The sequence below is a fragment of the Stegostoma tigrinum genome, chromosome 18 (assembly GCF_030684315.1).
Source record: "Stegostoma tigrinum isolate sSteTig4 chromosome 18, sSteTig4.hap1, whole genome shotgun sequence".
Lineage (NCBI taxonomy): Eukaryota > Metazoa > Chordata > Chondrichthyes > Orectolobiformes > Stegostomatidae > Stegostoma > Stegostoma tigrinum.
The window spans coordinates 13,781,303-13,795,131 of NC_081371.1; the positions used below are offsets into that span (position 1 = coordinate 13,781,303).

The 13,829-nt window shown below is 41.5% G+C and overlaps 1 protein-coding gene across 8 annotated transcripts in view; it reads left to right on the forward strand.

The window, feature by feature from the left end:
- pot1 (protection of telomeres 1 homolog) overlaps positions 1-13,829 on the forward strand; it is a 268,174-nt gene that overhangs the window by 238,944 nt on the left and 15,401 nt on the right. For all 8 annotated transcript variants that reach the window (XM_048548944.2, XM_048548943.2, XM_048548946.2 and 5 more), the window contains 4 exons: positions 6,424-6,480; positions 8,105-8,261; positions 10,349-10,569; positions 11,735-11,870. In XM_048548944.2, the coding sequence (XP_048404901.2) occupies positions 6,424-6,480; positions 8,105-8,261; positions 10,349-10,569; positions 11,735-11,870 (571 nt within the window). The remainder of the gene's footprint in view (positions 1-6,423; positions 6,481-8,104; positions 8,262-10,348; positions 10,570-11,734; positions 11,871-13,829) is intronic.

Below are 13,829 nucleotides of genomic sequence, written 5' to 3' on the forward strand. Positions count from 1 at the left end.
CAGGGGTCTGAGGCTGGATGGGACACTCTTCCTAGGGACGGTGCAGACTCAATGGGTTGAATGGCCTCTTTCCATATTGTAAAGATTCTACATGCCACCGGGTTGCTGTGAGAGCAGAGTGGACACCAGTTATATTTGTAACCTGTTGCGGAATGTGGTGTCATCAACCTCATTATAAACGCAGATCGTTCTCAAGGATATAACTTATTCTACCCGAGTGTCGGTGTAATGTGCTGCATCGACAGCATTTAGCTGATTGACACAGTCTGAATGGAAATCAGTTCACACACGGATGAGAGACAGCACAGTGTACAGGCAATGTTTACACATGACTGTAGACATTTACAGAACAGAAGGAGACCATTCACTGCTTCATTTCCACACCAGCCAACTAAGATCTGACTAATCCCATTTTCCACCTCGTGGCCCAGAGCGCTGGAGGCTGTGGCATTGCAAGTCAATGGCTACGTTACTGCTTAAATGTTTCAAAAGATTCTGACTCAGCGACACTTTTGAATTGAGTTCCAGACTCCCACCTCCCCCTGAGTTAAAAACATTTCTCCTGAGCTTTACTGTTAGCCTCCTATCTCTTGCCTTAAATCTATGCTCCCTAGTTATTGACCTGTCTGTTAATGGACCTGTCCCATCCACCCTGTCCAAGCACCTCATGATCTTACACACCTGTTACCAGGTCACCTCTCAACCTTTTCTGCTTCAAGGAAAACAGCCACAATCTATCTAATCTTTCCTCATATCTCAGACACCCTCCTTCATATCCAAGCCCAGGCAGCTGCCTGATAAACCCCCTCCACACCCTCTCTTGTTCAATCACACCCTTCCTTTAATGTGGTGACCAAAACTACGGGTAGCACTCCAGTTGCGATCTATATAGTATTTAATAGAGTTGGAGCATAACTCCCTGCTCTTAACTGCTGTGCCCCAGCTAATACAGGCAAAGTGGCCCATCTGACTTGTTAGCTGCTTTGTCTACCTGCCCTGCTACATTCAGAGATCTTTGGATATACACACGGTACCTCTGATCTTCAGCACTTTCCAGGGTTCCACCATTCATAGTGAAATCCCTTGCCTTGTTAACCTTCACCAAGTGCATTACCTCTCACTTTCCTGAGTTGAATTCCATTGTCACTGCTCTGAGCAGCTGACCAGTCTGTTGATATCCCCCTGCATCTTATGGCTATCAACTCTGTATGTTTTTGTGTCATCAGCGATCTTTTTGATCACGGTCCCTACATTTAAATCGAAATAATTAAATCCAAGCAGCAATGGTCCCCAGCAATGAGCCCTGCAGGGCCCCACTGGAAACAGACTTCCAGGCACACACACATCCCTGTACTGTCAGCCTTTGCTTCCTGTTCTCAGCCAATTTTGCATCCATTGTGTCACTTTGCCTTGGGTGCAAGAAACTTTTAGTTTCTTGCCTAGTCTGCCATAAGGAACTTCAGCAAAAGCCTTTCTAAAGTCCATATCATGCATGACATGAAATGCATTACCCTCAGCTGCATTCCTGATTACCTCCACAAAAAGATTGATCAAATTTCTCAGCCGTGACCTTCCCTTACTGAACAGGCCCATGTTGATTCTTCCTCAGTTTGGGATATTCCAAATCTTCTGTATGTTACAGGATTGTCAAAGTTTATGTGGTGGTAGGGTGGGAGGAGAATACACAAAATACACAGCCCACTGGAGTTTTAATGCTGACAGACAGCACTGCTGTGCTAACTGTTAAATCTTACGAAGCAGTCACTCCCATTGCTTTGTGAAAGTCAATGGGTTATTCTGTGTAATGACTTTATAAATAAAATTAATGGACACCTGCTTAAGAAACGCCAGGGGTGTGGTCATAAAACAGATTTCAGTCTGTCCCCTGGGCTCATTATCCACAAATTGAAAGATGCATTCAACCATCTGTTACCTCTCTTTTACTAGCTCCGTGGTTCACCTAGGGTCCTCTTCCATGTAAAATTAATACTTGTTGGATTTCACAAAAGCATTTTAATGCCTTTTACCTGATGCTGAAGGGCACCTAAATTGACTGTCCAAACTCAACTCCCAACATGAGGGATATAATCCTGGTACAGCCATAAGCAGGCCTCTGATTCTGGGAAGAAATTCTGATGAAAGACGTACTCTTTGTAAATAAGTATTATATTTTAAAGTTGAATTTTAGAGGAGAGGCAGAAGAATTTGTGTCGGTTCTGTAAAGGTATTATTTCTAAAAGAGCAGAAAATAATTCTGGAACAGTGACCGAGACACAATATTGCTAAGAAATCAGAGATAATGGGAACTGCAGATGCTGGAGAATCCAAGATAACAAAGTGTGGAGCTGGATAAACACAGCAGGCCAAGCAGCATCTTAGGAGCACAAAAGTTGACGTTTCGGGCCTAGACCCTTCTCATGTGACTCTGATCTTCTGCCTAGCAGAGCTGTGTAGTGTTAGTGGATAGGAGATTTGTACAAATGCATTTACGACAGAGTAAACAGAACAAAGCCATTGATTTTGTGTTGACTCCAGAGCAGAGGAGTCAACTTTCTCTGTTCAAAAAATATCCAGAATTCAATGCAGAAGGTAGAACAGTTTCTCCGAGAATGAAACCAGTTTCTTTTGCAGGCCATGTGAGAGGTGTGAGTCACTTCAGAAGCGTTTCCTAGACTGGACAAGTTTCCAAACTGATAATATACATCTGTAAACATCTTCAAATGCTTAGAACTGAGAAAGTTAGGCTCAGTGAATTGTGAAATGTTTGTGCCTGCAGACTTGTAAAACACAGTCCATGAAAAAGGCATGAGAGAAAATAAATTAAGTATAATTTAGAGTCAAGGATATAATTTCTCTGGATTTGAATCTAGGAAACAGGTTGAAACTTTGTTTTATTGTTAAGACCTTTATATCTACTTCTTTATTCTATATCACTTATTTTATTTATTTGAGTCTCTTTTGTGCGAAAACAGATGTTCTATTTTTAAGGAGTATCTGCAGCCTCATGTAAGTATGTTTCAGGCGCTAATCATCAGGTTAAAAACAAACCTAAAAACATTAAACGTATGGAGAGTCATCCAGCAGGGACACAGACCCTTTGATCCAGCTAATCCACACCAAAGATGATCACAAACTAAACTAGTCCCACCTGTCTGCTCCTGGCCCATATCCATCCAAACCTCATTATGCACATATCCAAATGTTTTTTAAACATTGTATTTGTACCCACATCCACCACTTCCTCAGGAAATTCATTCCAATCACAAGCGACTTTCTTTGTGAAAAAACTTGACCCCATGTGTTTTTTTTATAAAACCCCTTGCCTCTGGCCTTAAAAATGTGCCCCCATGTCTTGAAATCCCCCATGGTAGGGAAAAGCAACTTAGCATTAACTCTATCTATACCTTTCATTATTTTATAAATTTCTATAAGGTCACCACTCGATCTCCTATGCTACAGTGAGAAAAAGTTCCAGCCTATCCAGTCTTTCTTTATAACTCAAACCTCCATACCTGGCAACATCCTGGTAAATCTCTTCTGAACCCTTTCCAGCTTGATCATGTCCTTCCTATAACTGGACAACTAGAACTGGACATAGCATTCTAATAGAGGCCTCACCAATGTCCTGTACGTCCTCAACGATTGGAAGTTGGACTTCCCAACTCCTATGTTTAAAGGACTGAGCAATGAAGGAAAGCATGCCAAACACCATTTTAATCACCCTGTCTATAAGTGATGCAAACTTCAAAGACTTATCAAGCTGTCTTTAATTTCTCATATCTGACGTGCCCAGTATTACCATTAGTTTGACCATTACAGCATCTAAGATAGGAGGTCAGGTTGAGTTTTAAGGATATGATGATCTGATAAATAGGCTTTGTGTATAATGTGGACCACTGACTTTATTCTGAAATTACTGACAGTAAGAAAAAAAGAAAAAAAATGAAATGACCAGAATACATATGTTCGAATACAGAGCTCGCTAATTCTTGTAAAAACTATATAAGGACATAGTTCAGGTTAATGAAGACTGAATTTTCTGATCACTTTATGAATTGGGATTCCAGTGGATGGTTTTTAATGACCTGGTGATTAAATGTTGGCAGCCCTTCTTTGAAGAAGAATGGAAATGTGTTAGAAACGGTTCAGAAAGGTTTACCAGCCCACTACAGGCAGGTTGGCTTCGAAGGAAAGATTGGAGGGGATAGACCTGTATGCGTTGGAGTTTAGAACAAAAAGAGGTGGCTTGATGGGGTAAATGTGGAGAGGATGTTTCCTCCTATGCAAGAATCTAGAGCCATGGGTCACTTTAAAAATCAGGAGCAGTCCACTTAAAACAGAGAAGAGGTGAACGCTTTTCCATTGGAGGGTCTTGAGTCATTAGCGATCTTGTGCTGAAAAAGTGTCCAGGGAATATATTCTTAACTGAAGGCAAGCCTCTGACAAGTAACCCGAGGCGCTTGTTTTAAATTGCTGACCTTTAGTTGCAGGCTCCCTATCCAGTGGAAATATTTCTCTTAATTGGGAACACTTAGCAGGTATCCACTTCACTTCTCTGGTCTAGTAAGAAGAACTCCAGGTCCTCCAAATAGGGAAAAAACATACATCCCTGAGACATCGCATAGAGGATGTTGGTTAAGGAGATAATGTTGGCTGTGACCTGGGAACCACTGGCCCAGGACCTTCCAAAGCAGAGGAGGAGCATCTGGGAAGGCGTCGAGCACCTGGAGACTTTGCCAGTCGGGAAATAGTGGAAGTCGGGGAAAAACAATGAAAGGAGCACACTGCCACACTAACGACCCACTCACCCCTTTCCTGCGATCACCTTCTGCCCTAGGTGTGGCAGAATCTGTGGCAGCCACTCAGATAGTATAGCCCCGTACGGACTCTCACTGAGAGTGGAAGAAAGCCCTCCTTGTTTGCAAGGAACCACCATTGCTGATGATGTTGGCTGTGGCACCAGAAGAACTCCTTTTCTCTTCCTCACTGGTGTTGTGGATTTGAGTGCATAACCCAAACTGAGACACAAGTGAGAACTGAGTGGGTGTTTCATTAGTGGAGTCAATATTAATGGGGTCTAAAAGGCTCAAAAACTATGGGGTTTTCTCAGAATAGGATCGTTCTAAGGTCCAGAGGAAGCAACAGCGTTGTATAATTTCAATTTTTCAGTTGCCTCAGTTGTTTTTTTCCTCCTACTGTGGGAGGTTTGTTGCCTCAGTATTTTGTGGGCGTGGATCAGTGAGACCCAGGCAAACCAATGCACTTCATTCCAGGAGATATCTTGGACAATGAAAAGAAGGTTGACTGAGGCTGGGTGTTACAAAAATTGCAAAGAATTAGCTGGTGTTTCCTGAGCATTCCAGATTTTAAACCTGTTTTATTCTTGAATTTTTCTGTTGCTTCTTGAAATTCCTCTTTTGCATCAGATTTTCAAACAACCTACTGCCTTGAGAGCCTTCCACTGTCACCGCTCAAGTGAAATTGTCCTTTATTTTGAACACTTGGCCTTTGAAGTGAAATGGGAGCTGTCATGTGCAAACTGAAGCAATCTGGTAGATGTTTACAAATTATTTCAAACACTATTTTGAGTCTGTTACAACAGAAGTTATAACAAGTTGTGGAACACTGCATTGAACCAGGCTCAGTGTGAGATTTTCACCTATATTTGGCTGTAAAAGTCTAAAATTGTTGTAACTGAAACATCCACTCAATCAAAACTTACATCCAAACCCCACAATTTTTTTATTGTGCTGCCCCAAATCAGTGTCTCAAAGGATCAGAATTAACTTTGATGGTTCCCCTCAAAACTGAGGAAAGACCTATTTCACTGCCAGTAAACCTGTTCATCAATCTTATTACATCTGCCTCTTACTCTTAGTAGTTTTGTTGACCCTCAGATTTTTCTGATAGGACTCAATTTACATTCATTTCTCTGTACTGTTGCTTCTCTTTGTTGTTGCCATGTTATATACTTTTATTTTTAAAAAGGACGTGTAATTTTATTTCAGTAATCAGATTGAACATAACGAAATGAGGCATTATGCTTTAAGGAAAAGTCCTTCTGACTATTCTGTTCAGATATGAAAAACCCCATTTGCCTTTTAGTTCACTCCACTCCCATCACTCATCCTGTCACATCCTTGTGAGGGTGATGTGAATTTTGTTTAAATTGAAAAACAGTGCTGCATATAAACCGATGTTTTCCTCGCTACCACCAGTTCTGAGGATGGGTCACTCAACCAGAAATGGTAACTTTCTCTCCACAGGTGTTGCCAGACCTGCTGAGCATTTCTAGTAATTTCTGTTTTTGTTTCTGATTTACAGTGTGCACCGTTCTTTCAGTTTTTATGTTGCAAATAGAGCTGGTTTCCTGATCGGTAATTGCTGTCTTATTAATAAGTCTATTACTATCCAATCTTGCAGAATCTGAAGCTTCTTCAGCGGCTACGATTCAGCGATGTCAGCAGGAATCTGCAACAGGTTGGTATCAACAGGAACCTTTTGGAGTTTGTAGGAAATTTCATGCCATTTCTCCAGCATGACTTCTTGTGAAGCTGCTTTTGGAAAATGATAGCTGCTCCCTGTAATCTCACAAGTCTTCCCCACAGTGTTAGCCACGACTCAGTCAAAATACTCTCACCTCTTGCATCAGAAAGTTCTGGGCTTAAAACACACTTCAGAGATTTGGTCTTACAGCTGTCTCTGTGGTGTAGGACAGAAGGAGTGCTGTGCCAGCGATGTCATCTTTTAGTTATGATGAGCAAAGCTTCAACATTTGGCCCTCTCAGATGGATGAAGATCTTATCATATTATTTGAAAAAGAGCATAGATGTTCCTCTCTGCCCTGAACAATATGTATCCCACAGGCAACAGCATTATCTGGTCATTATTACACTGTGCAATCTTGCTGCTGGTAATTGACTGCTGCCTTTCCTGCATTACTACACTGATCTTTTCTAAAAGAGATAGTACATTGATTGTAACTTACATTGGACCGTTCTGAAGTAGTACCATATATGTCCAAGTCGTCTTTTCCTTATCAAAAGGCTCCAGTATGGTTCAATGCAGTTTCAACTTATCACCCCTCTAATTCATGCTGATAGTAAAAGCTATACACATATATCTTGCCAGTGTAAAACTGTCAGTTATGTAGTCTGGTAGATAACTACCAAATATCAGAGAGCGGAAGAGAAGATGTTTAATGAGAGAAAAATTAAACGCAAACAGTGCATTAGATACTTCAGTGCAGCAATAGAAAATGACAGAGGCTCTGGGGGTTGGGAGGCTTACTTAGGACTGACTTCAGGATTTTCTTTTTAATGAGCATATTACAATGAAGTTTGGTTCAGGCCAGAGGAAAGGAGCTAAATTATAAACAACAGGATAATATAGTGGAAACATATAAATTTGGAAGTGACCATGGTCGAATTGTAAAGAAGGAAGCCATGTAAATAAATTTCCCAATTTCAAGTTATTCAATTGAAGTGAATGGTTCTGGTTACAAATGGCCATGGAAGCTATCAGGTTGATGTAAAAAACAATATTTTCTGTAATGTCTTTTGACGAGGAGAATCTGATGCTCTGCCTGAGTTAGGCGTTGCCCATTTCTGTAACATGTGGTGGCTTTCATCGCTGTCTCAGAGCATCGAGAGATTCCCAATTTGCTTCACTTAGTCAGTTCCATCCACAATTTACAATTATAAAAAATGTTTCCAAAACTTTTTCAACTCAGTGGTGTGACCTTGGATTCTGATTTTCCTTCAATCTTAACCATGTGGTTATGGGCTGGGCTGTGCCATTTACTCTGTTACCAAAATTAATTTTGTTGGAGAACAAGGGGAGCCTGGAGCAATTCAGCATGGGAACTTAGCCTATGTTGCTAATTCTGGGGGAATCATTCAGCCTGAAAGGGCAGGGAAGTTATTGAAAACAGTTGCCAAAGCTTCAAATTTCCTTTTCTGCTTCAGACCCTTAACATAACAACTGTTCCAGCTGGTTATGATGCTGTGGAAGGGTTCTCATCCTCCTGTACTTTTACTTCTAATGTCTTCATTGTACCTTTTTTCACCCATCATTCATGGCACTCTTAAATACTCTGTTGCAGTAATCACAGCTCATCAGCACATCAGAACAACCCCCATTCAAGAAATCTTGGACCAAACACCACCTCAGAAGTACCGCATCCGAGCTAAGCTGGTGAATTATGAGCCAAGAGCTCTTCACCAGTCGGTGAAACTTTATTGCCCCAAATGTCGTTCGCTGTAAGTACCTGCCAAGCTGTTTTTGCACTTTTATAGCTAGCTGTACACAGTGCAATATCATGGGAATTTTAAGATTATGATGATAAATGAAAGCATTTATACTAGATATGTAAAGGATATTGGTGCTGTGTGTTTGCTTTTGACAGAATAATCTGCCATTACCAGAATGTAAGACTAACTTGAAACAAGCAATTATCACTTGATCCATCAAGCCTTTCTCTTCCACCGTCTTCAATGCCCCAAACATAGAATACCCATATAGAATATCTCACCTTTCCCAGCCTTTGTTTTCGCAAGCCTTTTGAATCAAACAGGATGCATTCATTTCATATTGCCCCTCAAACTTGCGTCCCATCAGGAATTCACCAAAAACTGATCATTCTGCAGTTTGATTAGTCATAGAAAGATGTTGTTTTATGCGTTCCTCTTGTACTGTTACTGTTTTGAACCACAGCCCAGTTAAATTGTTTTGCAAAGCTCGATTTATATTACAAAAGCTGTATGGGAGCCTTTGGTTAATGGTTTGAGGCTGATAAGTATCAAACACCTTTCAGATGCTTCACTCATATTCAAAGAAATTACAACTGAGATGCATGTTTGGAAACATTACATTTTTTCGGATTGTGAACTACTGAATTGCCTTTAGGTCTATTTTCTGATTGGGTTTTCTGGAGTTGCCTGTAGTCCCATTAAGACCTTTCATTTAGGTCACCATCTGTGCCAAAGTAACGAACAGTCCATTCCCTTAAAGACATCATACTATAACATTGCTGACTATAGATTATCACTGTTATAGATTCCAACTGGTAAAATTTAATGTGCACCTGAGAGAGTTGGAGGGAATTCTCTCAGTTTCAGGAGAATTGGAATACATATTTCTGAAAGGATTCAGAACTACATATTGAGGAACAAAAGTGGAAAGGTTTCTGTCCCTGCTTTCTCTCATTATACCCAGCTCTGTGCGCAGTTTCCAAACACGGCATGTTTTGTTTAAAATTTTCACTTGCTTTATTGCTGCATGGCTTTTTTATTTTAGAGAGATGGATGGACCTCTTTTGTCTGCACTCGTATACAAAGGCAGCTAGAAGTTGTTTGGCTTAGCTTTTCAAAGGCTTAAATTTGAATTGTTGCTGAACATTACTTCCGAAAAAAAATTCCTGAGCCACACCTCTGGCAGATTTAAATTACTTTGATATTGGGACTTGCCCACAACATGAAGGGATGATGGCTCAGTGGTTAGCTCTGCTGCCTCACAGCGCCAGGGACCCGGGTTCAATTCCACAAACGGGCGACTGTCTGTGTGGAGTTTGCACATTCTCCCCGTGTCTCTGTGGGTTTCCTCCGGGGGGCTCCAGTTTCCACCCACAGTCCAATGATGTGCAGGCTAGAGGATTGGCCACGCTAAATTGCCCACAGTGTTCAGGAATGTGTAGATTAGGTGGGTTATGCAGGATGGGGTCTGAGTGGGATGTTCAGAGGGTCAGTATGGACTTGTTGAGCCGAAGGGCCTGCTTTGACACTGAAGGGATTCTATGATACTTGGGCAGCACGGTGGCACAGTGCTTAGTACTGCTACCTGACAGTGCCAACGACCCAGGTTCGATTCCAGCTTCAGGCAACTGTCTGTGTGGAGTTTGCACATTCTCCCCATGTCTGCGTGGGTTTCCTCCCACAATCCAAAGATGTGCAGGCTAGATGGATTGGCCATGCTAAATTGCCCATAGTGTTCAAGGGTGTGTAGGTTACAGGGAGATGGATCTGGGTGGGATGCTCCAAAGGGCAGTGTGGACTTGTTGGGCCGAAGGGCCTGTTTCCACATTGTAGGGAATCTAATCTAATCTAATCTAATCTAATCTAATGGGTTTCGAACCTGAGATACCCTCACTAGTTTAAACAACTGAATGTGGCTTGTTGGACAAGACCTGCAGGAAGGAAAAATCTTGAAGAATCTTTAAAGAAAGTATTTAATGTTGCTTATAAAACCTGTGACAAGTCATCTTCGGTCTTAATTTAAAACATATTAACTGTTAATGGTGAATAATTATATTGTATCTGTGCTGACGGGTTCCTGTGGGTCCATCTTTCAGGCAGGAGGTTCCAAACGATGATGATATCGATACTGCTTTGCGAGGTCTTTATAATCTTGGTTGTATGACTGTTGATCCTGCTATCCAGTCACATGATGCTCTGTGGTACAATACAGCCACATGGGAGGCAGAAGAAGAAAGGAGGCGACGGATCACAGTGCATTTTGTGAAGACCAGTGAAGCGCCAAGTGCTCCAGAACACTCCACGATCCTGGTGGAAGGTAAGAAACTTGCAGAATAGTACTAACGTTGATGCAAGTGGAGAACCTAATTTGATAGGCAAAAGGAACTATCAGGTAGCATTTAGTTAGATAGTAGCATGCTATCAAAAAAAAAGGCTGAGAGGAGCCAGGGAATTGAGTTGAGTAAATTTGACCTCACAGGTAATCAATTTTTTTTCCATCAAAACAAGCACTAACAGCCAAGGTCATCAACCCAGCTAGTGTCTTGATTGTGCGGCTTGTCTTCGGCCACGATGACTTCAATGATAGTTGATTCTTCTGCCTACAGTCACTCTTTAATTCTCTGCATTGAGAGTTACCCTTCAGGTACGAGTTGTTATAGACAGCTGCTAGTGCTTAGAGAACGACAAGTCAGGAGCTAAGAAGCTCAAAGCAGGAAGAAACCTAAAAATAGATGCAAGACTTCACCAGTAATAATTTATAACACTCCATTGCTCTTCCTGAAGAAATGAGCTTCAGATCTGACTGCTTTCAGAAAGAACCCTAAACTCTTCTCTAAAGTTGTAATGTAGTGTTCTGCTCGTCTCTTTTCCTGTTTGTACAACCAGTGCTTATACTCTGTGAACTGTATCACAGAAAAGTGCTGGTTTTAACGAAAGCCTAGCAGCTTTCTATCGCTGTGTTATTTGGGAGGTAAAAGTACACCAGAAGCCCAAAACACGCGTGAGGGGCTTATTAACCGTGCTAATATTCTTGCACGTTTGCTCAGTTTTGAGGGAAAATCATCATTTCAGTACCATACCTTTGTGAGCACTCATGGAATTGATAGCAGTTACTCTCAGATCAAACTGTTCCTGTAGCTAGATCCTGTTATGTTTCCTCCCTTTGTTATTGAAATTTGTGATAATACTTGATGATATCCCATAATACAGTGCTGTTTGGCATGACCACATAAAGATTTACCAGTATTCAGTTAAGTATTCAAGTGAAATTTGATTTTCTACTAACAACAGGTTTAGAATAGAAAAAACTTAAATGCAACAGAAAACCAAAAGCCTATCCATATTTGAAGTAGATCACCCCTTCAAATGAACAATAAGAAATACGTTGAGTTTTATAAATATGCTAAAAATAAAGATAATGAACACGGAGTTGAATTCTGGGCTGCTTGCATTATTAAGTTACATTTTCCTTTTTTTTTAAGGAGTGTCTCTAAGTGAGCTGTATCGACTCTCCGAGAGATTTGGAAGGGTCATTCCTACCAGTTCCAGGACCGAATGTCTGTCTTTGAATGACCTTTCCATTCCATTCCTTATAGAAGATAGAAAATGGCATTATGGGTAACTATGAATAATTATGGCCAACGCAACCTCTGAACTTTGACCTTCTTGTGCATCATATGCGTTTTTTTTTTGCCTGTTACAAGGACCGAGTTGAAAGTGGGAGGGAAAATAATGGCTGCACAATTTTCAGATAGTGCTGACAGGTGTTCCTTATCCAACAGGATATAGAATTTCCTTTCAATGCAAGCTCCAACAATGGGGTTGAGTCCCTGAATAATTGTACAGCTAATTTATCCAGCTACGCAACATGGTGGCTCAGTTGTTAGCCCTGCTACTTCACCGCACCAGGGACCCAGATTGATTCTACCTTCAGGCAACTGTCTGTGAAGAATTTGCACATTCTCCCTGTGTCTGCGTGGGTTCCCTCCGGGTGCTCCAGTTTCTTCCCAAAGATGTGCGGTACGAGTGGATTGGTCATGCCAAGTTGCCCATAGTGCCCAGGGATGTGTCAGCTAGGTGGGTTCGCCATGGGAAACACAGGTTTACATGGATAGCGTAAGCAAGTTGGTAGAATGCTTTTCGAAGGGTTGGTGTGGACTCATTGGGCCAAATGACCTGCTTCTATGCTGTAGGGATTCTACGGATCTATGATTCTATAATTTATGGCATTGCTTCATACGTTAGTGAAAAGTAAAGTCCTCTGATCCTGGTATATTAGCACACTGGCACTATATCATTGGTTCACTAGCCCTTTTGCATATATCAGCTCTGAGTTGTACCAAATGTAGTCTTCAAGGTCAGTGACCTGAATGACATAGGCTAGGATGCAAAATCTGGCAGAATCAAGCAAGAAATCCAGTGTGGCTTAGCTCAATCTTGGCAGCAATCTGTTGTATCTTCGAACTAAAGTTGCTTGTTAAGGCAAGAGTCTCAAAATAGGCAACTTGCTGCTGCCTAGCAGGTGATTATTGTTTGTTAACAATCAGTAATTGGCTATCTCGCTTTATTAATATGTAGCCTTCAATCATACTACCCCCCCCCCCACCCCCAATAAGCAAGCTGGACCGGGAATTCTTGACCAGGAAACCAGGCAACGTCAGCTTCTAAAGAATCTCAATGTTGGGCACCAGATACCAACATCTTAGGGCATGGTCACATGCAGCCTGTGTGCATGAACATTGGCAGCCAATATATGCTAGCCTCTTTAAAAACCCTCAAGACGTCGCCAGGCTGCTTGCATGATGCTTCTGCACTTCAGATTGTGAGAGGGAGCAGGGATAATTTGTTCATAGACTAGACTACACTACATTTCCAAGATAATAAAATGTGAGGCTGGATGAACACAGCAGGCCCAGCAGCATCTCAGGAGCACAAAAGCTGATGTTTCAGGCCTAGACCTTTGCAGTAGCTGACCAGCTACACTTTCTAAATGGAGCTAACTCATTTGGGAGTCAGAATTCTGGCTAATGTTCCCTGACTGATAAACTCCTCGTATCCAGTTTCCCATATCAAATACGCCCTTAGCACAAGTTGCCGTGTTTTTGATTGGCTCACAGTTAAACCAACTAAAAAAAAAAATTAGTCATTGTCCACTCGGGTTTGGCTGAGATTATTCAGGAATTACCAATCACTCGATGCTTTATCACGCTTCATTTACTGACCATTCTGTTCCATCGTGTCTCTTTTAGACTTCCTTCCCATCCTGTGACTATTGCCACTGGACAAACCCAAGTCTTCCATTTTATCAATTAAGTAGGCTGTTAGTATTGTAGCCAGTGCTGTTTAAAGTGCTCCAGATATCTGCAGAGCATACATCGGCAAACTAGTGTGTGCTTATTGAAGTTTATAGGAATAATCCATTCAGTGTAGGAAGGCCTAAGAAAATGGTAGGGTGAATGTATACTGAGTATTAGTTTATGAACGCACATCATATTCTGTTGGCCATTATTTCAGCAGAGGCAAAGGCATATCTTTTGACCTTGTTGCACGTACTGACCAGAACTCTCCCAAGTACTG